The 24,989-nt window shown below is 45.8% G+C and overlaps 1 protein-coding gene across 4 annotated transcripts in view; it reads left to right on the top strand.

Annotated features, from left to right (window-relative positions):
- The window catches only part of MEF2D (myocyte enhancer factor 2D), a 456,242-nt gene that overhangs the window by 380,095 nt on the left and 51,158 nt on the right, over positions 1-24,989 (top strand). For all 4 annotated transcript variants that reach the window (XM_086947641.1, XM_086947639.1, XM_086947640.1 and 1 more), the window contains exons 5-7: positions 1,453-1,590; positions 7,128-7,338; positions 19,718-19,774. In XM_086947641.1, the coding sequence (XP_086803767.1) occupies positions 1,453-1,590; positions 7,128-7,338; positions 19,718-19,774 (406 nt within the window). The remainder of the gene's footprint in view (positions 1-1,452; positions 1,591-7,127; positions 7,339-19,717; positions 19,775-24,989) is intronic.

Here is a 24,989-nt window from a genome sequence, read left to right as displayed (position 1 = left end):
GTCATGAGCCTGGAAGGGGTTAATGTCGTCTGTCATGGAATGCACAACAGTGTTCGCTTTCTGAATATAGGTGTATGGAGTCCTGTAGATCTATGCAGGATTTCCAATAAGTCTTCTCTCTACAGCTGCTGTCTGCATTGTTGTCTTGTTATGGATTCCTGAGGTGGATCCAGGTTGGTGTTATCAGTTCTCCTATTCATCGCCTACTGTTGTTCAAGCTTAGTAAGCTTTCTGGTTCAGGAAATGCATGTTACAAATGAATAAATATTAATGAACCCTTGCACCAATAGCGTCTGCCTTACAAACCTTCTTACTACTGAAGATGTAGTGCCAGAGAAAACAGACTAGACTTCCAGTATTTTTTATAACTGGGCTTTGTGTTCAGTCCAACCTCTGTTCTCAAAGACATTGGCCTAAACCCATCTTGGGCACAGACTTCAAGTTATGGAAGAGGGGTGGGAGAGTGAGGAAGAGTGGTGCAGATTGACATTGCTCTCCGAGTCCAGGGTTGATGCCACCTTAAAAGAATGCAGTTTATAAGTGCATTGTAAGAGGAGGAAATTCAAATTTCTCTCGAGGCTGGAGTTAGGGTTCAGTGACCTGCACTTTGATGTCCCTGAAGCTCAGAAATTTTGTTGAATAGTCAGAATCGGAGGTGCTCTCTTTACTGCAGTTGGGAGGGAGAGTGATCTTGGAGATATCGTATCCATCAACCCAAGTGGTGGATTCGTTCCAAGTTGACCATTCTCCAGATTAATAAGTACAGGTTCAGGAGTGCCAAGAGCCGAGCTAAGAACCAAGTCATGGTTCAAATCACAAGTCATATGAGGAAAGGGCGACAGCTGAGGATGTATATGAGCACCGAAAGTAATGAGGGGTGGAGTATTAGCGCTTTAGTCTTCTCCAAGTTTTAAAAACTTCATAACAGAATGATATTCTGTAATTGAACCATTAAGAACAGTGGGCTCGGTCTAAGGTGGAGTAGGAAGCAGGAAATTGGGGAGGCTAAGGAGCTTTGTCAAATGCCATTTTCACATCTGTTGCACTGAATTCATGCTTAAATCTCTCAGAATCAGACGTGGAGAGAGAAGTATCGAAGCAGACCCATGGCAGCAGTAGTATATAAGAACAAAGGAAACCCCCAGACATTGTGTTGAGATATGGTGTGGCCATAAGGAATGGCAAGGTTAATCAGCACTGCCACTACAACCCATCCATCTGTTTGTATAAAGCTTCAATCTGTAAATGTCTATAGAAAGTAGAAATGCAGCATGAAAAGTCAGGATCTGATACAAATGCCGAGCCAACAAAAAGATAGTTCTTATTTAAACATGCTAGACAAATGAATGGGGTTTGTTAATTGATGTACACTTTGGGGCACTACGTTTACTGCTTCCACCATGCATCTCCATCAAAGATGCAGACCTGAAAATGTCATGATTGTGATTTCAGACGTTAAGAAAGAAAGGTTTTAACGGTTGTGACAGTCCTGAGCCGGATGGTGATGATTCGATTGACCAGAGCCCCCTCATGGAAGACAAATACCGCAAGGCGAGCGAAGACCTCGACATTCTGTTCAAGCGCTATGGTGTAAGTAAACATCCTTCAGAAAGTCTTCATTATCTTTCTTTCTTTTGTTCGATTCTTTCCTCTTCTCTTCCTTCCCCCGACCTTTCTACTCCATCCATTTCCTCCTTCCCTGACCAATGTCCCTGCATCAAACTCCCTTGCATTTCTACAACTAATCTGAATTCCTCTTTTCTATTGAAACCCACTTCATACAATTCCTATTTTGCACCTGAATCTTTTCCCTCCGCCTATTGACCCTCCACATTTCATTATGCTCAACCTATTCCATCTGTCTCCCTGCTTCCCTTTGCTTTTCCAACCTCTTCTTCTCCATTTCCCTCCTAATATTTCGTCTCCATCTACTCCTGCTGTCTTTTTATACCTGCTGCAATATTCCAATTCACTATTTAATCCCTTCGTCATTTCTCCGCCCAATCGCTACCTATTCCATCTTCTCCACCCTTTCTCATATTTACAACCCAATCCCACTTTTCCAACTTTGATTCTCTATACAATTCCTTCTGCTCCATTCGTTCTACCCACTTCACCAACCACCCTATGTACCCCCAACCCACTTCTCCTACCACTTGCCAATCTCCACCAAATCCTGCCTGCTCACACCTAACCTCTCTCAATCTATGATTTCTCCCTATAATTTACATGCTCAAATTGCCCATGTCCATACATTTCCCCTTATCCGCCCAATTGATCATGCTCCTTCCATTAATTGACTCTCCACTCTCCTCCTCTTCTTCCCCCAAATCCTTTGTCAACATCCCCTAAAATCTCCATTCCTCTCGCATTCATTGTTTTATCCACAAATTGCCCTTTTCCTCTGCAACTGCCTTAATTCTAAAAAATGTGCTTTGTCTACCAAACTTATTCACTCTCAAAATCAATTTTATAACAACAACTTCTTCCACGTACAATGCTCTTGCTCCTGTCACCGCCTTCCACTATAATTTCACACTTTCTACTCCAACAACCCCGACTTTCCCAACTACCCCTTTGGCGCCTCTCCTTCTGTTACCCTACCCCATCCAACTTTCCTACCCGTGAACAACAAAGCAGGCGCTGAACAAGAAGCACAGGGAATGCGAGAGCCCAGACGCAGATGAAGTGTTTGCACTGACACCACAGACGGAGGAGAAATATAAAAAGATTGACGAGGAATTTGATAAAATGATGCAGAATTATAGGCTCGCAGTGAGTACCTAGTGGGAGTGAACCACAGGCTTGCAGGGCAAGTTATATGTTAGTTTGGAAGTGGGAGGTAGAGGTGTGCATGGCTTGCTTCTGAAGCTCTGGGCTGTCCTTCAGTCTGCTTTTGCTAGGAAATAATCCAAGTAGGGAATGAAGGCTTGGAAAGTACCTGGCCTAGACGGAGATGTAAATAATCATATCCTTGATTTATATTTAAAAGATCCCATGCTGCACTTTTAATGTGCAGGTAATATTAGTCTCTTACAGCCTACTCTATGACTAGCAGTATTCGCACAAACCACGTGTTAATAACTAAGTAAGTAAGGTTACGCCTCTGCATTTCCCCAATGTTGTAAATAGGAGATAATTTGTATTTCTAGTGTAGAACTAGGAAGCTATTAATTAAGATTGGTCCCCCGTCCCTATAAGACTGCAGTGCATTAATACATTTCCTGAACTACGTAGCAAGACACTACAAATAGTTCAAGGCTGGCTTGCTAGAGGCGCTAAGCAGCATCCAAGCAAGAGTAACACTGTTTGAAAAGAAAGGACATGTGAAAGTTAGCACCGTTTAGGATTTTGATCTTTTGAAACTCAGGATGTGGAATTTCTATAATTTATTTGATTCAATCCAAATCTGGGTTACTTGCATCAAAAAGCAAAAATTGTGGAAAATCCTGGTTGTCTAGTACAAAATTACTCTATGTAGTAGGTGCTCTATAGATTAAACCTTTTCCCACACTTTTCCTGAAGAGGTTGTGGATCATGATTGATGAACGTAACACAGGATTCTGTTTTAATGTTCGAAAGTTTTGGGAAATGTCTAGTATGTAAGTTGACAGGATCCCGAATAACAGACTTCTGATACTGGTATTTTATGCTTAACCAAACTACGTGACCCTTGCTAGATCACTTTTATGTCCCTCTGCCCCCTCGTTCTTTTATCCGCTCCTTGACAGTAGGCAAAGTCAAACCACTGTTAACACAATTAGAAACTTCCTTGTAGAGCCTCTGCTCCACAGCAACAGAGCTAGAAAAATTCAGTGATCTTAATGGGAAAGGCCATCTGGTTACAAAACTATTGAGCTCTAGACAGTTTAGTATGAACTTTTTGAATATAAGTTTCCTGATGATAAGTAGATCCTTTGGTAACTGCAACAAATTATGGACGGACTGCTGAATGATTCAAACATTCTTACCCAGTCAAGAGATCTGGGTTAAATCCATCGTTCTTTTGCCCACTACGCCACCCCAGTTTGGACCCAGCCATATGTAAATCAGTCTTGACCCTGTGCCTCATGGGAACAGTCTAGACCGAACTGCCAAGCTAGGTCCTCCCTGGACTGGAAACCAGCATCCTGGGACCGGTTTCTTGGAATGTCACCCTTCATCAGCCAGGCTAGCTTGAATCCAGTGGCACGGTGAGCAAAGGACCCACGTCTGGGCATACCCATCCCACTTAGGGCAAAAAGTGTAACTGCAACAAATGATGCATGGAATGTTGAATGATTCAAACATTCTCCCCCAGTCAAGAGTTCAGGGTTAAATCCATTGTTCTTTTACCTACTACGCCACCCCAGTTTGATGATGGATTTAGGGCCAGATCTCTGTATTTTTGTGAATGTATGACATTGTTCTGCATTCTGTCCATCAATTGTTGTTTTTTGCAAGTATATCCTTTGCAGCAGAATGGTTTTGGTTTCTGCTAACTGGTCCGGTGATATGCAACACCATCCGATGATATGCATTTGCTTACCTTGTGAGAAAAGTTCTCTGGGGCAGAGCATGTTGTGGTACTGGTGACTCTACAATCATCCTCTTTGCGGATTTCTGAGGCCACTAGAGCTCCTGAACATTATTTGTCATTTGTTTAAGCTTATCGGCCCAGCCCAGTTACTTTTTGCCAAAGTTGTGTTGAAGCTCATCATCCTTGGTCAGCCGCCCTAAAGGATCATAAGTGAACACAATCCACGGAGCACGGCTAGCAGATGTAAGGGAATGCAGGTATCCCTGTTGGGTCATTCAATTGGATGCTTGCTCTCAAAAGCTTATTTTGTAGTAATCTCTAGTCTCAAATTTGAGATTTTCACCTACATGTTTATGGTCCATTATATATATGAAGATATTAGTAGGGCAAATGCAAGGCTGCTGTACATGTTCCACAAGGTGCCCCACAAACATTGGCCTTCGGTTTGCTATCAGATGGTTGACATTGTGCTGAAGAAGAATACAAACCTGGCTCACTTTTAGTTTGTTCCAAACTATTGATAGTCCAATGACAAAAATCATTGTATGAATTCCAAAACTGCACAGGTACTGCATAGTAACTATACTGAACTCGAGAAGATTAAAGGACAAATCTTCTACTTGCTGTCCCAAGCACTATCCAAGGGTACTCCACTAAGGAATGAGTTTCATTCCTGTCCGAAGTTGTATTCAGATGCCTAATTAATTTTAATATACTAGCCCTGGGAAAATCGCCCAGTAACATCTTATTCCAGAAGTGTGAAACACACAGGAACCTTTCTAATGGAGATACACAACTCCTTGCTTGAACGCTTACAGGTCTTGAGCAATACTCTCAAAAGGATGTGACTTCTTATGTTTCTTCGCTTGAACTAGACACCCCTGGCTAAGTATGACCAGTAAGTGATAGAACTATTCTCTGTAAACTTTCTCTCCCAGAATACATTGGGGGCCATAGTTTCTCCTGTATTTATACTAGTTGGTCGTTGTTTAAAAGTCTGTCTCCCGAGGAGGACATTTGCCTTCGTGCATCGGCAAGCTTAACTACCACTGTGTAACTTATTGCAAAAGCAGGGCAGTTCCTTGACTAAAATTCATTCATAACCGTGTTTTCTGAGGGCGGAGTGTTTGTGTGTGTAAGAGCCTTTGACTTGACTGAGGTGCTCTAACCAGCTTTGTGTGATGCCCATCCACTCCTAGACTAACGGAACTCATTTACTGGGACACTAACCACCACGAGACGAGGACACCTCCTCGTTGACACTCATCTGGATTGGATTTGCTTTCGATCCAGCAAATAAAAATGCAGATTTGAAGTTTGTCCATATGGTTTCCCTATTCCTGGCGGTAGAAGACTCATCTGCAACGTGTTCGACAAGTGTATTTGTTTTGGTGTATGTTATTTGCAAATAGTGCACACCAGCCCTGGTCTTTTGGTTGATGTTCTGTGCAGGCAAGCCATTTTCCTGTAAGAAGCACAGGCTTTAGCCACCCGTACCTACTGTGTTTTTGTACTATGAAGACTAACGATTAATGTGATAAGTGAATTGGAAAACGGAGCGTTCGAAGACCTCTTAGCACCCTAATCCAGTGGCATGCTTAGATGAGTTGTCATAGGAGGGCTGACCCCAGGCAAAATCTGTTTCAAATCTAGAATGGATTCTTAGGGGAAACAAGCACCCAGTCATCATCGAAAAGTCTAGGTATGACTTGGTGTTAAGGAAAAGCTTCTGTCCTTTGGTGCAACTGTGGCGTCATGGAGAGCCCTGAGGTAAGTAGGGACAGAGAGTTATCAGCCCTCCTGCCTCTGAAAGAAGTCGCCTTTTAACAGAGAGATGGGAGGCGCTTTGCTCAGCTAGTCAGGCAAAGGCGTCAGTGTTAGTGCACTGCCACACTTCCATCAGGTTCACCTTACAGATTTGCAAGCTATAAAACCTTTATGCTCATGAACTTTGCAGGAGCCATCCTCGCGACATGAAAGTAATGCTTATATTGTGGCGAAGTAATAAACTCCTTGTCTGAAATGCTACCTTTTTACGTGGCTAAACGTACCCCTAGGGTTAAGCCCATTCTTCTAACAGGTGCACTAAAAGGCCAGAGCACAGTGAACCTGGGGGTTGCTGCTAAGGGTGTAGAAGCTGTTAAGCTACTCTCCCTTAAAACAAACAAACGTTGTAGCAGGATGGGTAGTTTAATATTAGCGTGTAGTCTGATCTTGCAAGTGGCAGTATGGATCATACCGAAGAGAAACAGAGTTCACAGCTGTGGAGAGGGTCTTGGACCATAGACTTGCTCGTCCACCAGCCTTCGACTGAAATATGGATTAACTAGAAGGACATCTAGAGCATCACAGCAGAGAACTGGTGATTTTTAGTGCAGAGCAAATGTTGGGCAGTCCTGAGCTCTGAATATTACAGAATGCTGCTGATGAAATTCTTGGAGGGAGTTTAAGAAGGTACTCTTTCAGGCGCACAAGGAAAACTTTTTAGTAGTTTCTAGAGTCCTTTTCAGGGCTGGTCCTTAAACTCACAGTCTGCACCTTGCCCTCTGTAAATCTGTGACAGTGAAATTTGAGAGTTGAACTGTTTCTTGTTTCTTTCTTGTTCCAGTCGACCGTTCCTGCACCAAACTTTGCTATGCCAGTCACAATCCCTGTATCCAGCCAGAACACTCTACAGTTCAGCAACCCAGGGGGCTCTCTCGTGACACAGTCGCTGATGACCTCGTCGCTGAATGACCCGCGGCTGCTGTCGCCGCAACAGTCACCCATGCAGCGGAACACGGTATCGCCTGGGCTACCGCAGCGGCCCGCCAGTGCCGGTGAGTACCGCCTCATTACTGGAGCAGTCAGGGCACCATTCTTTCGCTCTCATACCTTGAACAATCATCCCACGGTATTAATTAGCTCCTCTTGATCTCACTCCACCCTACTTTTTGACTTTGCAGTCACGCACGCCTCATTTCCTTCGTCTTCTCACCTTTTTAATCACAAGCTTGTTGCCATCATTTGCTGACACTGCAAGAACCAGGAGAGGAAGTCACGTTCTCATCAGTCTTAACAGTCACCTGTTTTACTGCTCTCGCTTTAAAAACCAAGTTCGTATAATTTTTCGTAGTACATTTAACAATTATTTGTATGGAAATTGAGACAGAGATAAAAGCTAACAGAATTGGAAATGCTGGTTTCCTATACACTGTCTCTGCTAATGCTCTTCCCATATACATTCAGGAGAAGAATATTCATGTATTTTTTAAGCACAATAATATTAACACCTGCCAGAACGACCAAAATGGCCAGATTACTTCATATCACCAGGCCTGGGCATTTCTAGCTAATCTCAACTAATAGTTTATTCTAACTTCCTACATGTGTGTGAACCAAAACTACTAGTGACACCATCCATTAGATCTTGTTAGTGAAGCTGATGTCTGGGATGTTGTATCCTGTATGACCCAGAGTCATCTCGTAGCATATAGCATGACTCGTTGCCCGGTATAGCATGACCTGGTAGTATTAATGCACGTTATACAATACTCTTCTCAGCAGTTCCTGGGGAATGGGAGCAGTGTCTTGATTGGTGTGTGTGTTGCATACATAGCAGGTACACCACCAAAGCATGCTGTGTGTTTTCTGCTGGCGTGGTTGGGTTGATTAGAAACGCTTACTACTCAACCAGAACTCAAGGTGTACACGTCTTTTTCTTTAAGCAGTGGAGTACGAGAGAAGAATCAAGAAAGGGAAATTCATTAAAAAACAAAAAAGCTCTAAAAGGAGCTGAGAGCTGTTTTTTCTGACCACAAATCTAGATAGTATTAGGAGTAATAATGCTACTTTATGGATAAACCCTAGATAAACACAATGATGGACCGACACAATGCATTTTGAAGGATTGCAGTTAAATGGCTACTTGTGAAAGGTAAAGGGCACAGAAAATAGTTTAATATAGTGTATGCACCGTAATCATTTTGTTTTATAAATAGGTGGTGCAAAATTAAGTAATTGGTAACTGTTTTCTTGGACTTACGTTCTTAACATAGTGCCTCGGGCAACTACGTTATGAACGGGTGGCATCCAGAGTGGAGTGGGGCTGCCACTGCATCCTGCCTGGGCCAGGGTTACTGTGGCCTGGGCCCTGGGTTTCTGCGGCCTGGGCCCTGGGTTTCTGCGGCCTGGGTTTCCGTGGCCTGGGCCCAGTATTACTATGGCCTAGGCCCAGTGTTACTGTGGCCTGGGTTACTGTGGCCTGGGCCCTGGGTTACTGTGGCCTGGGCCCAGGGTTACTTCGGCCTGGGTTTTGGGTTACTGTGGCTTGGGCCCAGTCTTATGCCCAGGGTTACTGTGGCCTGGGCCCAGTGTTACTGTGGCCTGGGCCCAGGGTTACTGTGGCCTGGGCCCAGGGTTACCGTGGCCTGGTCTCTGGGTTTTTGTGGCCTGAGCCCTGGGTTACTGTGGCCTGGGCTCTGGGTTACTGTGGCCTGGGCTCTGGGTTACTGTGGCCTGGGCCCTGGGTTTCTGCGGCCTGGGTTTCCGTGGCCTGGGCCCAGTATTACTATGGCCTAGGCCCAGTGTTACTGTGGCCTGGGCCCTGGGTTACTGTGGCCTGGGCCCTGGGTTACTGTGGCCTGGGCCCAGGGTTACTTCGGCCTGGGTTTTGGGTTACTGTGGCTTGGGCCCAGTCTTACGCCCAGGGTTACTGTGGCCTGGGCCCAGTGTTACTGTGGCCTGGGCCCAGGGTTACCGTGGCCTGGTCTCTGGGTTTTTGTGGCCTGAGCCCTGGGTTACTGTGGCCTGGGCTCTGGGTTACTGTGGCCTGGGCTCTGGGTTACTGTGGCCTGGGCCCTGGGTTTCTGCGGCCTGGGTTTCCGTGGCCTGGGCCCAGTATTACTATGGCCTAGGCCCAGTGTTACTGTGGCCTGGGCCCTGGGTTACTGTGGCCTGGGCCCTGGGTTACTGTGGCCTGGGCCCAGGGTTACTTCGGCCTGGGTTTTGGGTTACTGTGGCTTGGGCCCAGTCTTACGCCCAGGGTTACTGTGGCCTGGGCCCAGTGTTACTGTGGCCTGGGCCCAGGGTTACCGTGGCCTGGTGTCTGGGTTTTTGTGGCCTGAGCCCTGGGTTACTGTGGCCTGGGCTCTGGGTTACTGTGGCCTGGGCTCTGGGTTACTGTGGCCTGGGCTCTGGGTTACTGTGGCCTGGGCCCAGGGTTACCGTGGCCTGGTCTCTGGGTTTCTGTGGCCTGAGCCCTGGGTTTCTGTGGCCTGAGCCCTGGGTTTCTGTGGCCTGGTCTCTGGGTTTTTGTGGCCTGAGCCCTGGGTTACTGTGGCCTGGGCTCTGGGTTACTGTGGCCTGGGCTCTGGGTTACTGTGGCCTGGGCTCTGGGTTACTGTGGCCTGGGCTCTGGGTTACTGTGGCCTGGGCCCTGGGTTTCTGTGGCCTGGGCCCGGGGTTGCTGTGGCCTGGGCCCAGTGTTAATGTGGCCTGGGCCCTGGGTTACCGTGGCCTGGGCCCAGGGTTACCGTGGCCTTGGCCCAGGGTTACCGCGACATGGGCCCAGGGTTACCGCGACATGGGCCCAGGGTTACTGCGACATGGGCCCAGGGTTACTGTGGAATGGGCCCAGGGTTACTGTGGCGTCTTAGAGTCGTAGAACATCTCTGCTTACCCCAGGAACTCACCGTGACTGTATGGACTCTCCACCCCGGGTTATTCAGTTGCATGTACATAGCAATATCTTTGACTCACCTCTCCAAGATTAATTTCCCCCCAATTTAAAAAAAAAAGATTTTTATTGTTTTCAATAACAATGCAATATAGAAACCGTACACCTAATGTTTCAGCAAAATACAGTATCGCAGTACCTAAAAGCACAATCAATAGGTTTAAATCACATCTCCTCAGCAGAACATTGTTAAGATCGGAGCCCCATTTGTAATTTACGTGCATATCGTTATCCTTCCGAGTCCAAATTCTCATCTGTTTGCACGTTTGGTGGTTCGCATATGTCCCCTCTGAAGTTATTCCATGCCCCCCAGATTTTACTCCACTTTTGAGGGCACCCCCCATTAATAAATACTGTTACTCCAGTATTGGAACTTTCATAGATTCCTATTGCTTGTATCATTCCCCGTCGTCGGAATGGGAGCCTCGGTAATAATATATATATATATATATACCTAGGTAAATACACCCTAATAGGTGTAAAAAAGTAAAAAATTAGGCCTAGGCCTCATTATCTTTTGCAGCCTATTGGTGTCATTATGTAAAAAGACCCAAAGTCACCTTAGCAACCAATCAGATCAGCCTCACCCTGTAGAACCTTCCTGAGAAAGCTCAGAGCCTCAGATTTTCTACCGCTTCGTTGGTGACAGGGAGTCTCCTTAGAGCTCTGCTCTAACTTCAACTTGAGGTACTGTTTTAACAGTTTTTCTGAAAGGATTTCTGTCAGCTTTGTCATGGCTGATAAGGAAAAGAAGAGCCTTTTCAGGTCTTGTGCCACTTGTGGCAAAAAACGACTTTATGCTGAAGATCAACATAATGACTGTATATACTGTCTATACCCAGACCATAAGGTTGAGGGGTGTAGTATATGCAGGAGAATGTCAGTGAAAACCCTCCGTGATCGTGAAGGACGGCTGCTTCTGTGGCTTAGGAAGTTGGAAAGGAGGGATGAAGTGGTTTCTGGTGATGAGGAAGATGCCAGATCATCATCTTCAAAGACTTCGTTGAAGAGGGGTGGATCGTCTGTGGAGATTTCAACTGAACCCCCCTCAAAGGCTATGCGTGGGACCTCTGATAGGTCTGGCAAGCCAGGGCCTATCGAATCTCCTCACGTGAGTGTAAAGGAGAGGGAAAGGCATGCACTGCAGGTGCAAAAGGCTAAACTGGATGAGAGCTCGGCTGGGCCTTCCCACCAGGTTAAAGTAGCCAAGTCCGTCAAGAAACCGACTGTAGAGGCCTCTACAGTGGTCAAGAAGGACTCTAAAACGTCTGAGGTGATTTTTTCTCCTCAGTCGTCGACGAGCCATCCAGCGACGACGAGGACGACGACGAGAGCGTCGACGAAGACCTCGATGTCGATTCCGTCGACGAAGACTGGATCGACGACGGCGTCGACAACGAGTACCACGTCGACGGTTACCACCGCGTCGACGAAGACCATCCCGTCGAAGATGACTATTCCGTCGACGGTGGCAATCTCGACGGCGACGACCCCGTCGACGACGACGAGCCCGTCGACGATGACAGTTCCGTCGACGATCCCGTCGACGATGGTGAGCCCGTCGACGATGACAGGTCCGTCGACGATCCCGTCGACGATGATGAGTCCGTCGACGATGACGGTTCCGTCGACGATGCCGTCGACGGTGAAGGGACTCTCGTCGACGGTCCCGTCGACGACGATTCAGAATAAGGAAACGGTGGAGTTGTTTTCAACGCCGTCGACGACAGGTGCTACAGAAAACAGCAGAAGGAGGAGGATAACTCCAGATATGACTTCTCCAAGGAAAGTACCTTCATTACCTCCACCCCTTTTGTTGGATGAAGATGACTACTCAGAGGAGGAGAATGAGATGTATGGGGATGCATACAGTCCATCTCAATTGAATCTAAAGTACCATGATTCGGACTTAGATGAGGAATATTATTATCAAAAGGAACAGCGACCACAAAGACAAGTCGCATACCAGGAAACCCAACCACAGCAGGGCATGGTAACGATGCCTATGAGTCTTTTGACAGACTTAAGGGCAATGCTGGAGGAGTATAGGAGCAGACAAGGGTTGCAACCAGTGGAAGTTCAAGCGCAGGTTCAACCGCAGGTGGTGGCAGCACAGTCAGTACGGCCTGCACAGGAGGAACATGAGAGGGAATATCCTCGGCAGGTCCAAGTGGATACCTCGGATGAGGAGGAAACGGGGCAGAACCAGGATCAAGACCAGGATAGTGAATGGAACCAGTACATAGCTCCGGATCCAGCTTCACCAGTGCCAGACCCGGTCGACTCGCCTCCGGCGGATGTAGGAGGTTTCTTCAGTTTGATGGAAAGAGCCACAGCGCGCTTTGAGTTAGCAATGCCTACAACGTCTACGGATTGTTTCTTGTACGATTTTAAAGAGGCATACCGTAAGGCGGTGCGCTCGATTCCCATTGTAGACCACATATGGGAGGAAGGGAAGAAGGTGATGCAGACCCCAGCGACGGTCATTCCAACTCTTCCGCGCTTGGAGAAAAAATATATAGCTCCTGATGACAGTCCCGCCTGCTTGATTGGACATCCTAGACCAGACTCGGTCATATCGCAGGCGGCGCAGAAGAAGTCGCGGAATCCTTCGGCCACCCTCACAACTCCACCAGACAAGGAGGGTAGGAGATTGGATAACGCAGGAAAGCGTTTTTCGTCAATGGCTAGCTTGTTGGTCAGAGCGGCGAATGCCTTGGCGATCCTAGCAAGATACGACCGCCAGATGTGGAGTGATGTGGCACACTATGTGGATCTGCTAGCGGATGACCAGAAAGCGGAAGCACAGAAACTTCTGGAAGAAGGACAACGTTCCTCTTCGGAGATGATTGACTGCGCGATGGACATCGCCACCATCTCTTTCCGTGCTCTGGGCAGTGCAGCGGTTCTTCGGCGACAGGGGTGGCTGCGAGCGACATACTTCCGGCCAGAGGTCCAGAATAGAATTTTGGACTTGCCCTTTGATGGGGACATGTTATTTGGGAAACATGTCGATGACACCCTGCAGGGTATAAAGAAAGACACGGAGACAGCAAGAGCTCTGGGGAACCTGCAATATAGGAAGACACCGTTCCGTGGAGCAGGAGGAAGAGGCTTCACTTCACCAAGAGGAGGTTATCAGCAGCAGCGATATTCACAGCAGTCGCAGTCGTACAGACCTCAGTACGGCAATCAGTACTATCAGCGGCAGTCGCAATCCCAGTCTTTCTCTCGCCAGAACGCTCGTGGACGACAGGGGCGTCAGGGCAAGGACGCTGGCAAGCGTCAATAGCGGCCTCCTGACTCTGCCAACTGTTCCTCCGCTTCTGGGATCTCCAGTGGGCGGCAGGATATCACAACATCTGAGCAGCTGGGAAGAGATTACATCGGATCAGTGGGTATTGAACATCATCCGAAATGGGCATACTCTAGAATTCCAGGAATTTCCACCTACAAGAGCTCCCCACGCCACTACTTCGAAACATCTAAACCTTCTACAAGAGGAAGCTCAACAAATGCTTCAAAAAGGGGCGATCCAACGTGTTCCCCTATCACAAAGGGGAGAAGGTTTCTATTCAAGATTTTTTCTGATCCGCAAAACAAAGCAAAAGTGGCGTCCTATCCTGGACTTGAGGGAGCTCAACACCTATCTCACGAAACTGTCGTTTCGGATGATTTCACTCCAGGACATATTGCGCCTCTTGAACCCAGGCGACTACATGGCAACATTAGACCTGGAAGATGCCTATTTTCATATCCCGATCCATCCAGCTCACAGACGTTTCCTTCGCTTTACAGTAGGCAAGAGTCACTTTCAGTTCATGGTGCTCCCATTTGGATTGAAGTCCGCTCCTCGGATATTCACAAAGGTGCTGGCCCCGGTAGCAGCATTTCTGAGGAGACAGTCGCTGGAAGTATTCCCGTACTTAGACGACTGGCTGCTGAAGGCCCCAAGCTTACAAGAGGCATCAAAAGCAGTGAGCACATGCCTGAACCTCTTTATTCATCTGGGTTTACAACTCAACAAGGAAAAATCAGTTCTTCAACCGGCAGGTACGGTGAAGTTCTTGGGAGCGATACTCGATACTCAGGTGTGCAAAGCCTTCCCATCGGAAGAGAGACAGATGAAACTAATATCGTCAGCCACTCGTTTGCAAAAGAGAAGTTGGATAACAGTCAGGATGTACAAATCTCTTCTAGGGTCGATTTCATCCTGTATTCAATTGATTCCGCACTGCAGGCTGCGAATGCGCCCCTTGCAGGAGGAACTGGACCTTCAGTGGAGACAAGTGGAAGGTTCGTTCGACGACAGGGTGACGGTTACCCAGCGGATGAAACGGCCGGTTTCATGGTGGATGAAAAGATCTCACCTCACTGTGGGACTCAGTTTCAAGGCGGCACGGGCTCCTCACGTCATTACCACGGACGCTTCTCTTCAAGGTTGGGGAGCGGTCATGCAAGACCTCCAGGTCAGTGGTCACTGGACTCCGGAAGAACGTCGCTTACATATCAACGTTCTGGAGCTAAGAGCTATTCGATTGGCAATGTTGGCTTTCCTCCCAAGGATTACAGATTCGGCAATCCTGGTGCGGACGGACAACACCACCGCAATGCATTACGTCAACAAGCAGGGAGGCACAAGATCGCCACTGCTTTCACAGGAAGCCCAAATACTGTGGGAATGGGTGATATCGCAGAACATCACACTCGTGGCAGAACACCTTCCAGGAGTATGCAACACAAAGGCGGATACGCTAAGCCGCCTGAGAGCAGTCTCGCACGAGTGGGAATTGGAGAGCACAGTGGTCAAGGACATCTTCTTCCGTTGGGGGACCCCAGCGATCGACCTGTTTGCAACACCAGGAAACAAGAAATGCCGGTGTTACGCAAGCAGGGAACACCATCGAGGGTCTCTGGGGAATGCCCTTTCGATGTCCTGGTCAGGAGCGTTTGTTTACGCCTTTCCGCCATTTCCCCTGATTCCTCGAGTCCTCAAGAAACTCAAGATGGACAGGTGCAGGATGATACTAATAGCGCCTGCCTGGGCTCGCCAGTTTTGGTACACGGAGTTGCTTCTTCTATCAGAGACACAGCCCATTCATCTGCAACCCAAACAGACACTTCTATCAATGTACAACGGCCAAGTTCTTCACCCGAACCCGAGCTCGCTTCAGTTGACGGCTTGGCTCCTGAATACAGAGAGTTTAAGGATTTAAACATCTCAGAAGAATGCAGGACCATCTTGGCACAGGCACGAGCCCCTAGCACTAATAAGACATATAGAGCGAAATGGAAGAGGTTCCATTTGTGGTGTCAGAGGGAAAAAGTACATCCTTTCTCGTCAGCTCCGCATCAACTCTTACCATACATTCTATCGTTGGCACAGGCAGGTCTGGCTCATGCTTCTATCAAAGTCCACTTGGCAGCTATTTCCAGGTATAGAAGAACAAGATCGGGCCCCTCTCTATTGTCAGCAAGAGTAATAAAACAATTCCTGAAAGGACTGTTTAGAGTTTTTCCGCCAGTTAGGCCCCCACCTCCGGTGTGGCACTTGAATGTGGTCCTGGCTCAGCTGATGAGACCGCCATTTGAGCCAGTACATAAGGCGGACCTAAAGTTCCTATCATGGAAGGTGGCGCTTCTTTTGGCACTAACCTCTGCAAGGAGAGTAGGAGAGCTTCAGGCTTTAACTATCAAAGAACCCTTCTTGCAGTTCAAGAATGATACATTGATCCTACGCATGAAACCCAAGTTCATTCCGAAGGTACCGACAGACTTTCATCTTAACGAACCAGTGGTTTTGAAATCTTTTTTTCCTCGACCTTCAACCCAGGCTGAGAGGACACTTCATTCTCTGGACGTTCAGAGATGTTTAAAATTCTATCTACAACGCACAGCTGGATTTCGGAAAACACCCCAACTGTTTGTGGCTTTCGGAGCCCCAAGGAAAGGATTTCCATTGTCAAAACAAGGGATATCTAGATGGATAACAAGTGCGATCCGGTTCTGCCACCAGGCGGCAGGCAAGCCTTTGCAGGGACAGGTGAAGGCTCATTCCACAAGGTCAGTCTCAGCATCAACAGCCCTGTTTGCTGGAGTATCCATAAAGGATATTTGCAGAGCAGCCACCTGGAGCAGTACGCACTCATTCACGAGACACTACTGCCTGGAGGCGGCTGCAAAGGAGGATTCGGCTGTAGGACAGGCAGTCCTGAGAAATCTCTTCCAATAAGAGGTGAGCTTTCCTCTCTTCCCTCCTCCTGTTTTTTCAAACATTTCGTTTCTTATGCTTTTGTTACTGCTTTATGGTTGTTATAATCTGTGATATCATTGGTTTGTAATGATTCTGTAACTGTGCACGAAATGTTTGAGGAATGCTAACTGCTATCTACTCTGATACAAGCAATGGGAATCTATGAAAGTTCCAATACTGGAGTAAGAAACAAGTTACTTACCTGTAACTTTAGTTCTCCACTATTGGTAACTTTCATAGATTCCCATGCGCCCACCCGCCTCCCCTGGGAAAGCTCACTTTAGGGCTAGGTGATTAGGTGGCAAGACAACGGCTACGAAAATCTGAGGCTCTGAGCTTTCTCAGGAAGGTTCTACAGGGTGAGGCTGATCTGATTGGTTGCTAAGGTGACTTTGGGTCTTTTTACATAATGACACCAATAGGCTGCAAAAGATAATGAGGCCTAGGCCTAATTTTTTACTTTTTTACACCTATTAGGGTGTATTTACCTAGGTATATATATATATATATATTATTACCGAGGCTCCCATTCCGACGACGGGGAATGATACAAGCAATGGGAATCTATGAAAGTTACCAATACTGGAGAACTAAAGTTACAGGTAAGTAACTTGTTTCTTCTTTCAGCAAACGTAGCCGCGTCCATGTCCCTCCCCCATGTGGTAAGCGTTGGCACCTCCACAGCCCCCCATTTCTGGGCCACATTCCGCTTAGCAACCATAATCCCCAATGTGGCCCAGCTCTGTGCTTGACAAGTTAAGTCATTCGGTTCCCATATATTGAGCAAGCATCGTCGGGCCTCTGGCACTAGTGATACCCACGCCGACTGTGACATTTATGCTCATCACCCAAGCCCAGTATTCCTTGATTTTGGGGCATTCCCATAGTGTATGGAAAAAGGTACCTTCATCCCCGCATCCGCGCAGACTGAAGGGGTATGTTACTCTACCTATTCTGTGCAAGGTGTGCCTGGTGTTTTATGATCGGTGTAAAATTAGAAGCTGCACCAGTCTGAGCCGTGAGGTATGCCCACCTCTCGTGGGGAGGCCAGCGCTTCCTGCCATTCCGAGTCCTCAAACTCGCCTATATCCTGAGACCACTTATCTCGTAGGGGTCCCGTCGGGTCCGATAAATTGTTAACCAGCTTGCGATATGTGAGTGATGTTGCCTTTTTTTGCATGTGTTCTGTCAATAACCTATCCTCTATGGGGGATGCCTCCGGGACCTCCATGCCGGGCAGGAGCCAAAACAATTTTTGTAAACTCCCAGGAAATATACAAATACGTCATCAGAACTGTCACATTTCTGACGATGAGCTCCCTTGATGGCAGCAGCCTCTTTTGTAGGAATGCCACATGCCACAGCTAGGGGCGCCAGATTCACGCCACAGGAGCCAGTGAGCTGGGCTTTTAAAGGGACTTCTAAGTTGCCTTAATTCTCCCTCTTGTGTTTTACCATCTCCTTTACTGAAGCGCAACTAGGTTGAGGTGAAGTTTCTTCATTTAAGGGGCCATATGGTGAGTGATGTCACATTAGGTTTTACAGTCCAACCTGACGTCAAGTAGTTTGAACAAATGATCTAGAAACTAAATACATTTTCCATTTCACTTTGTCACATTCAATGCAAAAATAAAGTTTCACCCTACATATCTGTTCATGAACTAAATGATGCCATGTAAGATAACGTAGTCTCATTGAGGAACTTGAAATCTCACCTAATGCGCCACTTGCTGCACTTGGTCTCGCAGCATCTAGTTCCTCTTTTGGTATCAGGTGCAGTTTCACAACATTGCCCTAGGTTTTTTTTTTTAATCCATGAAGCTTTGATGTCTAGAGAATAAGCGAGTGAAACAGTACTTTAACAATCTGAAATAAGAACTTTCACTGTGGGAGCATAATTTGCAAAGTTGTCTTTTGCTTCCTTTGTAATTTTTTGTAATAAACTGTGCTGAACTCCAGAAGTTAAAAAAAATTGCGGGTGAGTATCTAGCAAACAGTAAATTGTATGAGAAAAACTTGAAAAAGCTTTTTTAATAGCTGCATTTAACAGCAAAAAGTTTTTTTTTTAACCGAAAACCATATCTAGCAGTATTTTTGTTGTGCGTAATTAAAGCTAGTTTGCAATGAATTGTAAATTCTACTAACGTTGGAAGCTTGTGAATTTGTACAGTTGCTTCCACTGAACTTTGCTGGCATAATTATCATTCTTACTCCCTCGCTTGAGAGTGGTTAACGCTTAATGCTAAATCTATCAGCTCAACCTAATAGAGCTTTGATTACTTGATGTTTAAATGATGCACATATTTACAAAAATATCTGCAATAAAGATTTGTTCAATATACTTAGTTATTGCAGCTTTATCAAGAAAACGCGTAGCCCACTTACAAAAAAACATAGATTAAACCTGTATGTTCAAAGCAGGTAGTTTTTATATAGCACCAGCACAGCGTAGTTTAATTGTGATGACACTCCTCAGTTAAGTGAGTGAAAGAATACAGTGGTGAGGTGACACATTTATAAAAAAAAAAAATCACCCTTTCTTGTAACACCTTGTAGTCAGCTGAATTGTTGTTGCCTCTTCAAAGTCTGTATATCGCTATGGTCTTATTGAACCACTTGTGGTAATTTGTGGTTTCGACCATAATGTGTTAATCCATGGGTCGTCATCAGGATTGTGAGGTCATTTATGTGCAGCTGAGGATAGCATATATAGAAGGACCCTTCACAGTACCTTCAAGCGCACAGAATATGTAATACACACAGCTGAATGTAGAAAAAATTTCCAGTACGGTTTTGAATCCAACACTGGAGCATCTGTATTTCTCGTTAAGGAAGACAAGGTAAAGTTATCCCAGAAAAACAGGCTATAAAAGCAACTTCCTAAATTTTAATAAAATGTTGTCACACCGAAGCATAATCCCACAAAAGGAACTTTCCTAGTTAACCTGTTTGATAATAACTATGAATGCCAGACTCTAGACATAATTTAAATCTAAACTTTGTCACATTGCTATCAAAATTTTTTGAGGATTATTTAGATTTAGTTTGATCTTGTTGTTATTGCTCCTGTTTGAGTGAAAATTGAATTTGAAGGATTAGTTTTAAGATTTGTATTTTATGTAACAGTGTCATGAAAACAAGCTATTTTTTTAGTTTATGAACTGATGGATGTGCGCGGCAGAAGTACCATATATCCTCACCAAAGCATGTATTTTCCCTCCATGCTTAGGTGCAATGCTCGGCGGAGACTTGAACAACTCCAATGGAGCCTGTCCAAGTCCACTGGGTGAGTACGAGTGTAGCAAAAATGTATTTTAAAGTCTGTAAAAGAAACTGTCAATCTCAGTCTTGCTACTAAATAACGGTTTCTCAGTTTGTGTAAACAAAAATTATATTTTTCATCTTGAGTATTGAGATGGTCCCAGAACATATCCACACATCTAATTGCATTGACTCTTTACAGTGTGACCCAGTAATACACATTCATATACGAATTGAGGTTTCTATTTCCCTGATAAAGGTCTTTGTTACTTCGGCTTGCCAGTTCTGAGATATTGGTAATATTTGCATTTGTTATCCTGTCATTACATCTAAATCATCTTCGTCCAGTATATGTCTCACTAAAAATAAGTCAATTCAAAACAAACTTGGTACGAGTATATCTGCAGATTTAACTCACCGACAGCAGAGTTATGGATATGGTAATAATTTGGTTTACTATGAGGCTTACATTTAGGTTAAGGAAATTTAGGGAATAGAGTTTGGGTTGAGGTTAGAACTAGATTTCATGTTGAAGTTAGAATCAAGCTTAGCTTTAAGGAAGGGTTTTGCTTTCGTTTTTTTAATTAGATTTTTATTTTTAGACTTCATGTCAGTGTAGTTGTTAGGATTTGATGTTGAGGTTCAGGAAGGTAAAGAAAGAATAATTCTGTATAGTTTATTTAAATAGTTGGGGAAAATGGGCATGGAAGTCCTCATCCTAACAGTAATTCTATATTATTTGCATATATGATGTGCAATTTACGTGAAATTACATAAATCTTATTAAAATATTAACATTTGGATGCAAGAACAATGGGGTGTGCATTCGTCGTCTAGTGGGAAGAACTTGAAAATCTCTTTCTTTGCAGTGGAAAATTGTGCGATTACTTTGAGTATTATACACATAGCTGGATAAATGACAAAATAGTGGAGCCTGTCCAAACATAGTGACTATATGCGATGCAAGGAAGAGACTGGAGGGTAAATGGCAAGAGACCAGTGGGCTTTTGTACAAGCAGGTAAGATCCAGAATACAGAAAGACTTCTGCCTTCAGAAACAGCAGTAAATGCCTCACTCCTCCCGCCATGCCTCACCCTCCCGCCATGCCTCACCCTCCCGCCATGCCTCACCCTCCCCGAGCAGTCAAATTCTGGCTTAGGTGCTTACTCAATGTAATCCCGTTGTTCCAGAAATAAGTGAAAAATTTGTTCTGCAGGTGGATTTCAATTACTCTGCTGGATTCTGTTGCTCCTAGCGAGAAAATGGCTCTGTGCCTCTTCCCCAAAAAGTGTGTGGGTCTTTAGGATAACCCCGTTCAGTGACCAGCTGATCTTCTCTCGATGTACTGAGCACACTTAGATCAACAAAAGGTTGGTCTTAATGTGCTCTGGGGGGTGTGCCCTCCTGATTGTGGCTTGATAATAGTGTATTGTTGTAAGCAGCTGATGGTGTGAGTGAGCCAGATCCGACTTTCATGGCATCGATCACATGGCTGTTGACGCCGTGTACCCACAGTGAGTTGCAAGAGCTCTCACTGGTGGAGCTTGTACCTGGAAGCGGGTAGCCATCTAACTCTGCAAACTATATTCTATTCTTTATGCAACCAAGATTGTGGCCTACAGGAGGATTAGTATATTTAAGAATATACTTGTGTCTGGGTGACATTTCACTGATCTTGCCCCTGGTCAGCCCTGGAAAGAAGTCATGGCTTGCTCAGGACATACATTTGGGTTAGTGGTGGAGTGACAGATGCCACGTATTGCCAGCAACATTCTGAGAACTGTTTCTTCCTTTACCTTTCTTATTGATGTAGGACAGATGTGAAGTAGGTTTGATGGCTTACTTCCCATTTCAACACCTGCTCTATAATCTTAGCCAAGTGTTTGCAGACCTGTAAGGTGTGTGGAAGGCTGGTCTTTCCGCAGACCGCAGGGTGCATTCTGTTATCTCAGTATTGTACCCCCATTCTTGAAGTGTTCTATTTTCTCCTCTAATGTTTTGTGATCTAATTCCACCAGTACCCACTTTGGACTGAAGCCGTGGATGGACTTTATTTTTGAAAGAGCCTTTGGGTTCACTGTTCGTGGTCTCTGTATTCAGGCTTCTTTTGAGTTTGAGGAGATCCTTTAAAGTTTTGTGTCTGGTAAAACCCAAGCTTGGCTTGTGGTAAGAAGGGTAGTCTTCTAGGATCGGAGAGAGTGAGAGACCTTTTCAAGAGAGGGCCTGAGAACTGTAGCAGAGGAGGCGTGTGGATGAGATCACTTGCCCACGCTGTCCACATGCAGAGCTTAATCCCCGTCTCATAAATGTAACTTTGCTTGTGGCACTTTCAAGACAAATAATGGGAAAGCGAAGGAAGGTGTACTTTCATTATATCTTTAGTGTAATTTATAGTGGGCTACGTCTTACCTGTTATCACTCTGCTTTCTTTGGTTTCACCCTCTTCCCCCTTTTCCATCGTTGGATTCTTCCTTTGTTTTATCTGGTGCTTTGACAGTTGAACTGTCACAGGCGATCGGGGATTGTGTGAGGAACATTAAACTTGTGATTCGACTAGTCTTTGCCTTTGTGTTTTCTTTATATCAGAAGGCGAACGAACCAGGGACCTATAACTGGACCAACCTAAAGTTTATGGGGTTCTCCATGACACCCTTGTGTACGTTTCCGTACCATAAATTTCCTATAGAATGCTTCATTATTATCACAAGGACTTCTTACAAAGTCCACACCTCTCAGGTCTGGGCAGGAGGGAGCACGAGAGGTGGCTTTGTCATGTTAACTCCATCATAAGCCACCTGAGCTTTCTGAGGGCGCCTCGGCACAAAGTTGGTAACTTTGATTTTGTGCTATCTGCCTTAGAGATTCATTGTGCTCTGTGTAGACAATGCTAGGGCTAAACCCTCTGTACTACTCGTTTTATGAACCATAAATGGTCGAGCTTTAGAATTGTCACTCTCTGATTGGAACCTGTAACTTGAAGTTTGCACAGACATCTTCGGAGCTGATGTTTTAACACACTTGTGACATAATCTCCCTGACTTTCAGCCACATAGAGGACCTAAGAAAGTAGAAGTTAAGGGTACAGTGTCTTTTTCATTATGCACACAGGCAACAAAGTTTACATCGAGTTCAGAAGTTCAGCCACAGTTGTATCTATAATTGGTGTAGCAGTTGCAGTGGCTCTGGGATGTTTGGGGCACACTGCACTCCTATAACGGCTGCCCTTTAGTGCCAAGCTGTGTGTAGGGAGATGTAGTTCATTTTGCGTGCATTAGTGCCTATGGTACTCTTAACAAATGCACAATAAAGAATAAATGAAACCTTTTATAACCATCCCCAATGCTCGAAAAGCAAGTTTTGCTTTTAAAAACTAGTCGCTTTCCTCTATTATTTCAGAGTTTAGCATAGACTATAGCGATATTTCTTGACAACCATATGTTAACCAAAAAGGTTATTATAAAAATACATATGGGAAGGGGCTTTTGGTCAGCCCTGTTCATCCAGTGGTTCTTGCTTTTGCTCCCTCCCTTTACAGCATTGGCTAATGGACTGACCCTCTCTTCCATTGGCTCTCTACTCTGAGAGTGACGCTGAAAGGGAGTGCACTTCATTAACGTAACATAAAAAGCTTTTAAAGGCCAGACCTGTTTGCTGTTTTTCTTTTGAACTATTTTGAATAATGTAGTCTGCAAAAAGAAAACATCTCACTTTAAAAACAAAATCTGTTTCACTAAAATGATAATTAAAGGTGAGTAGAAATATCTGATGCAAGGACACGTTTGGAGTGATAAATTAATGGTTTGTGCAGAGGGAGACATAGTGGCCCGAGTCATATTACTGGTTTTGCAGTTTCAGGTTAGGCTGGGGCTGGGCATCGCTAGAGATTTACTTTCAAGTTCACCACTGTTTTTTCACTCCAATCTAAACCCCACTTCCTCAGCAGATGTGGACAAGATGTGTAGCCACATCTGGCAGGGAAGAATAGCCGCAGTGATTCGTGTTCCCGCTCGCTGTGGCACAGCGTGCCGAAGAAGGCATGCCCAGAGAGAGAATCATGAGACTGCCACTAAAGGATTCGAATGAACTCCAGGGTGGCATGGAGATGGTCAGGGGGGACATCCTGCCCGGATTTGGCATCTCCCTGGCCAAGGATAGTAAGTAAAGACACAATATTAATTATGGAAATGCAGGTCACACAAGGGGGGCTGTGAGTTGCGAGGCAAGTTCAACCACAGGAAAGCTGCAGACGAAGGGTTGTGTCTCTGTAACTTCTCGGCCTTATGGCCTTTTTGTAAAATTGCCATATATAAATATATTTCACTCCAGTGCATTTAGTCGCTTTCGCTTTACGATCTTGGTAACCCGTTATGGTACACAACACACTGGTTCACTGCGACTGTTTGTATTTTCGAGATACCACCATTGCTTTTATCCGTTTATCTGTGTACTGGAATGGCCCCAGTGCTTAATTTGAGCCAGTGGTTTCCTGTGCTCTGCACTGGCCCTTAGTTGTCAACCCTGGCACTTATGACAGCTGCCACATGGAGGCGCTGTTTGTGCAATTTAAAGATGAGCAGAACGGTTGTTTATTAATTCAGTATCTATTGAAAACAACTACCTGCCGCCCAAGCCATTCTTATAGCTTGGGGGGGGGGGGGGGGGGATAGGAACAGTCTGAAATGTCAAACCTGTAGGAGTGTGATTGTTTGTAGTTGGCAGCACTGGCAGTGACAATGGGTATTGCAAGCTGCAGAGGCCTCCCGACGAGAGCCCTGGCACTTCATGTTTTACAAATTAAGCACTGAGTGTACCGTGCCAGTGTAATATAAAAATGGAAGCGAAGTTCGTTCTTTCGGTCTGACAGCTTTGAGACGTCCTGGAACACCGCCTCCCTGGGCTGGCGCGGGCACAAGACACCTCCGCGGCAATGAATTGTGACAGACTTGGTTTTGGCAGGCCTGCAGTGAAATCATTGTATTCCCCTGTACCGAGAGCTCTTTTGTTTTGCTGCTGCCTCTGACACATGCCCAGCCGAGGTGTACCTCTGATGGGCCGTGTCCTCTAATCCGGCGCCAGGCGCCCTCCCTCGCCGCCTCGGGAGTGTGGCTCGAGTCCCGGCCGACTCCCGCCCTTTCCACGCGGCGCACCTCGGCACGCTCCACCATGCAGCACACAGAGGAACACGCTGACGTGAACATGCGTGCGTGCGAGGGCTGCGCCTCTGATCCAAAAACCCCAG

This window comes from Lissotriton vulgaris, chromosome 12 (assembly GCF_964263255.1).
Source record: "Lissotriton vulgaris chromosome 12, aLisVul1.2, whole genome shotgun sequence".
Taxonomy (NCBI): Eukaryota; Metazoa; Chordata; class Amphibia; order Caudata; family Salamandridae; genus Lissotriton; species Lissotriton vulgaris.
This window is presented reverse-complemented; position numbering and strand designations above follow the sequence as displayed.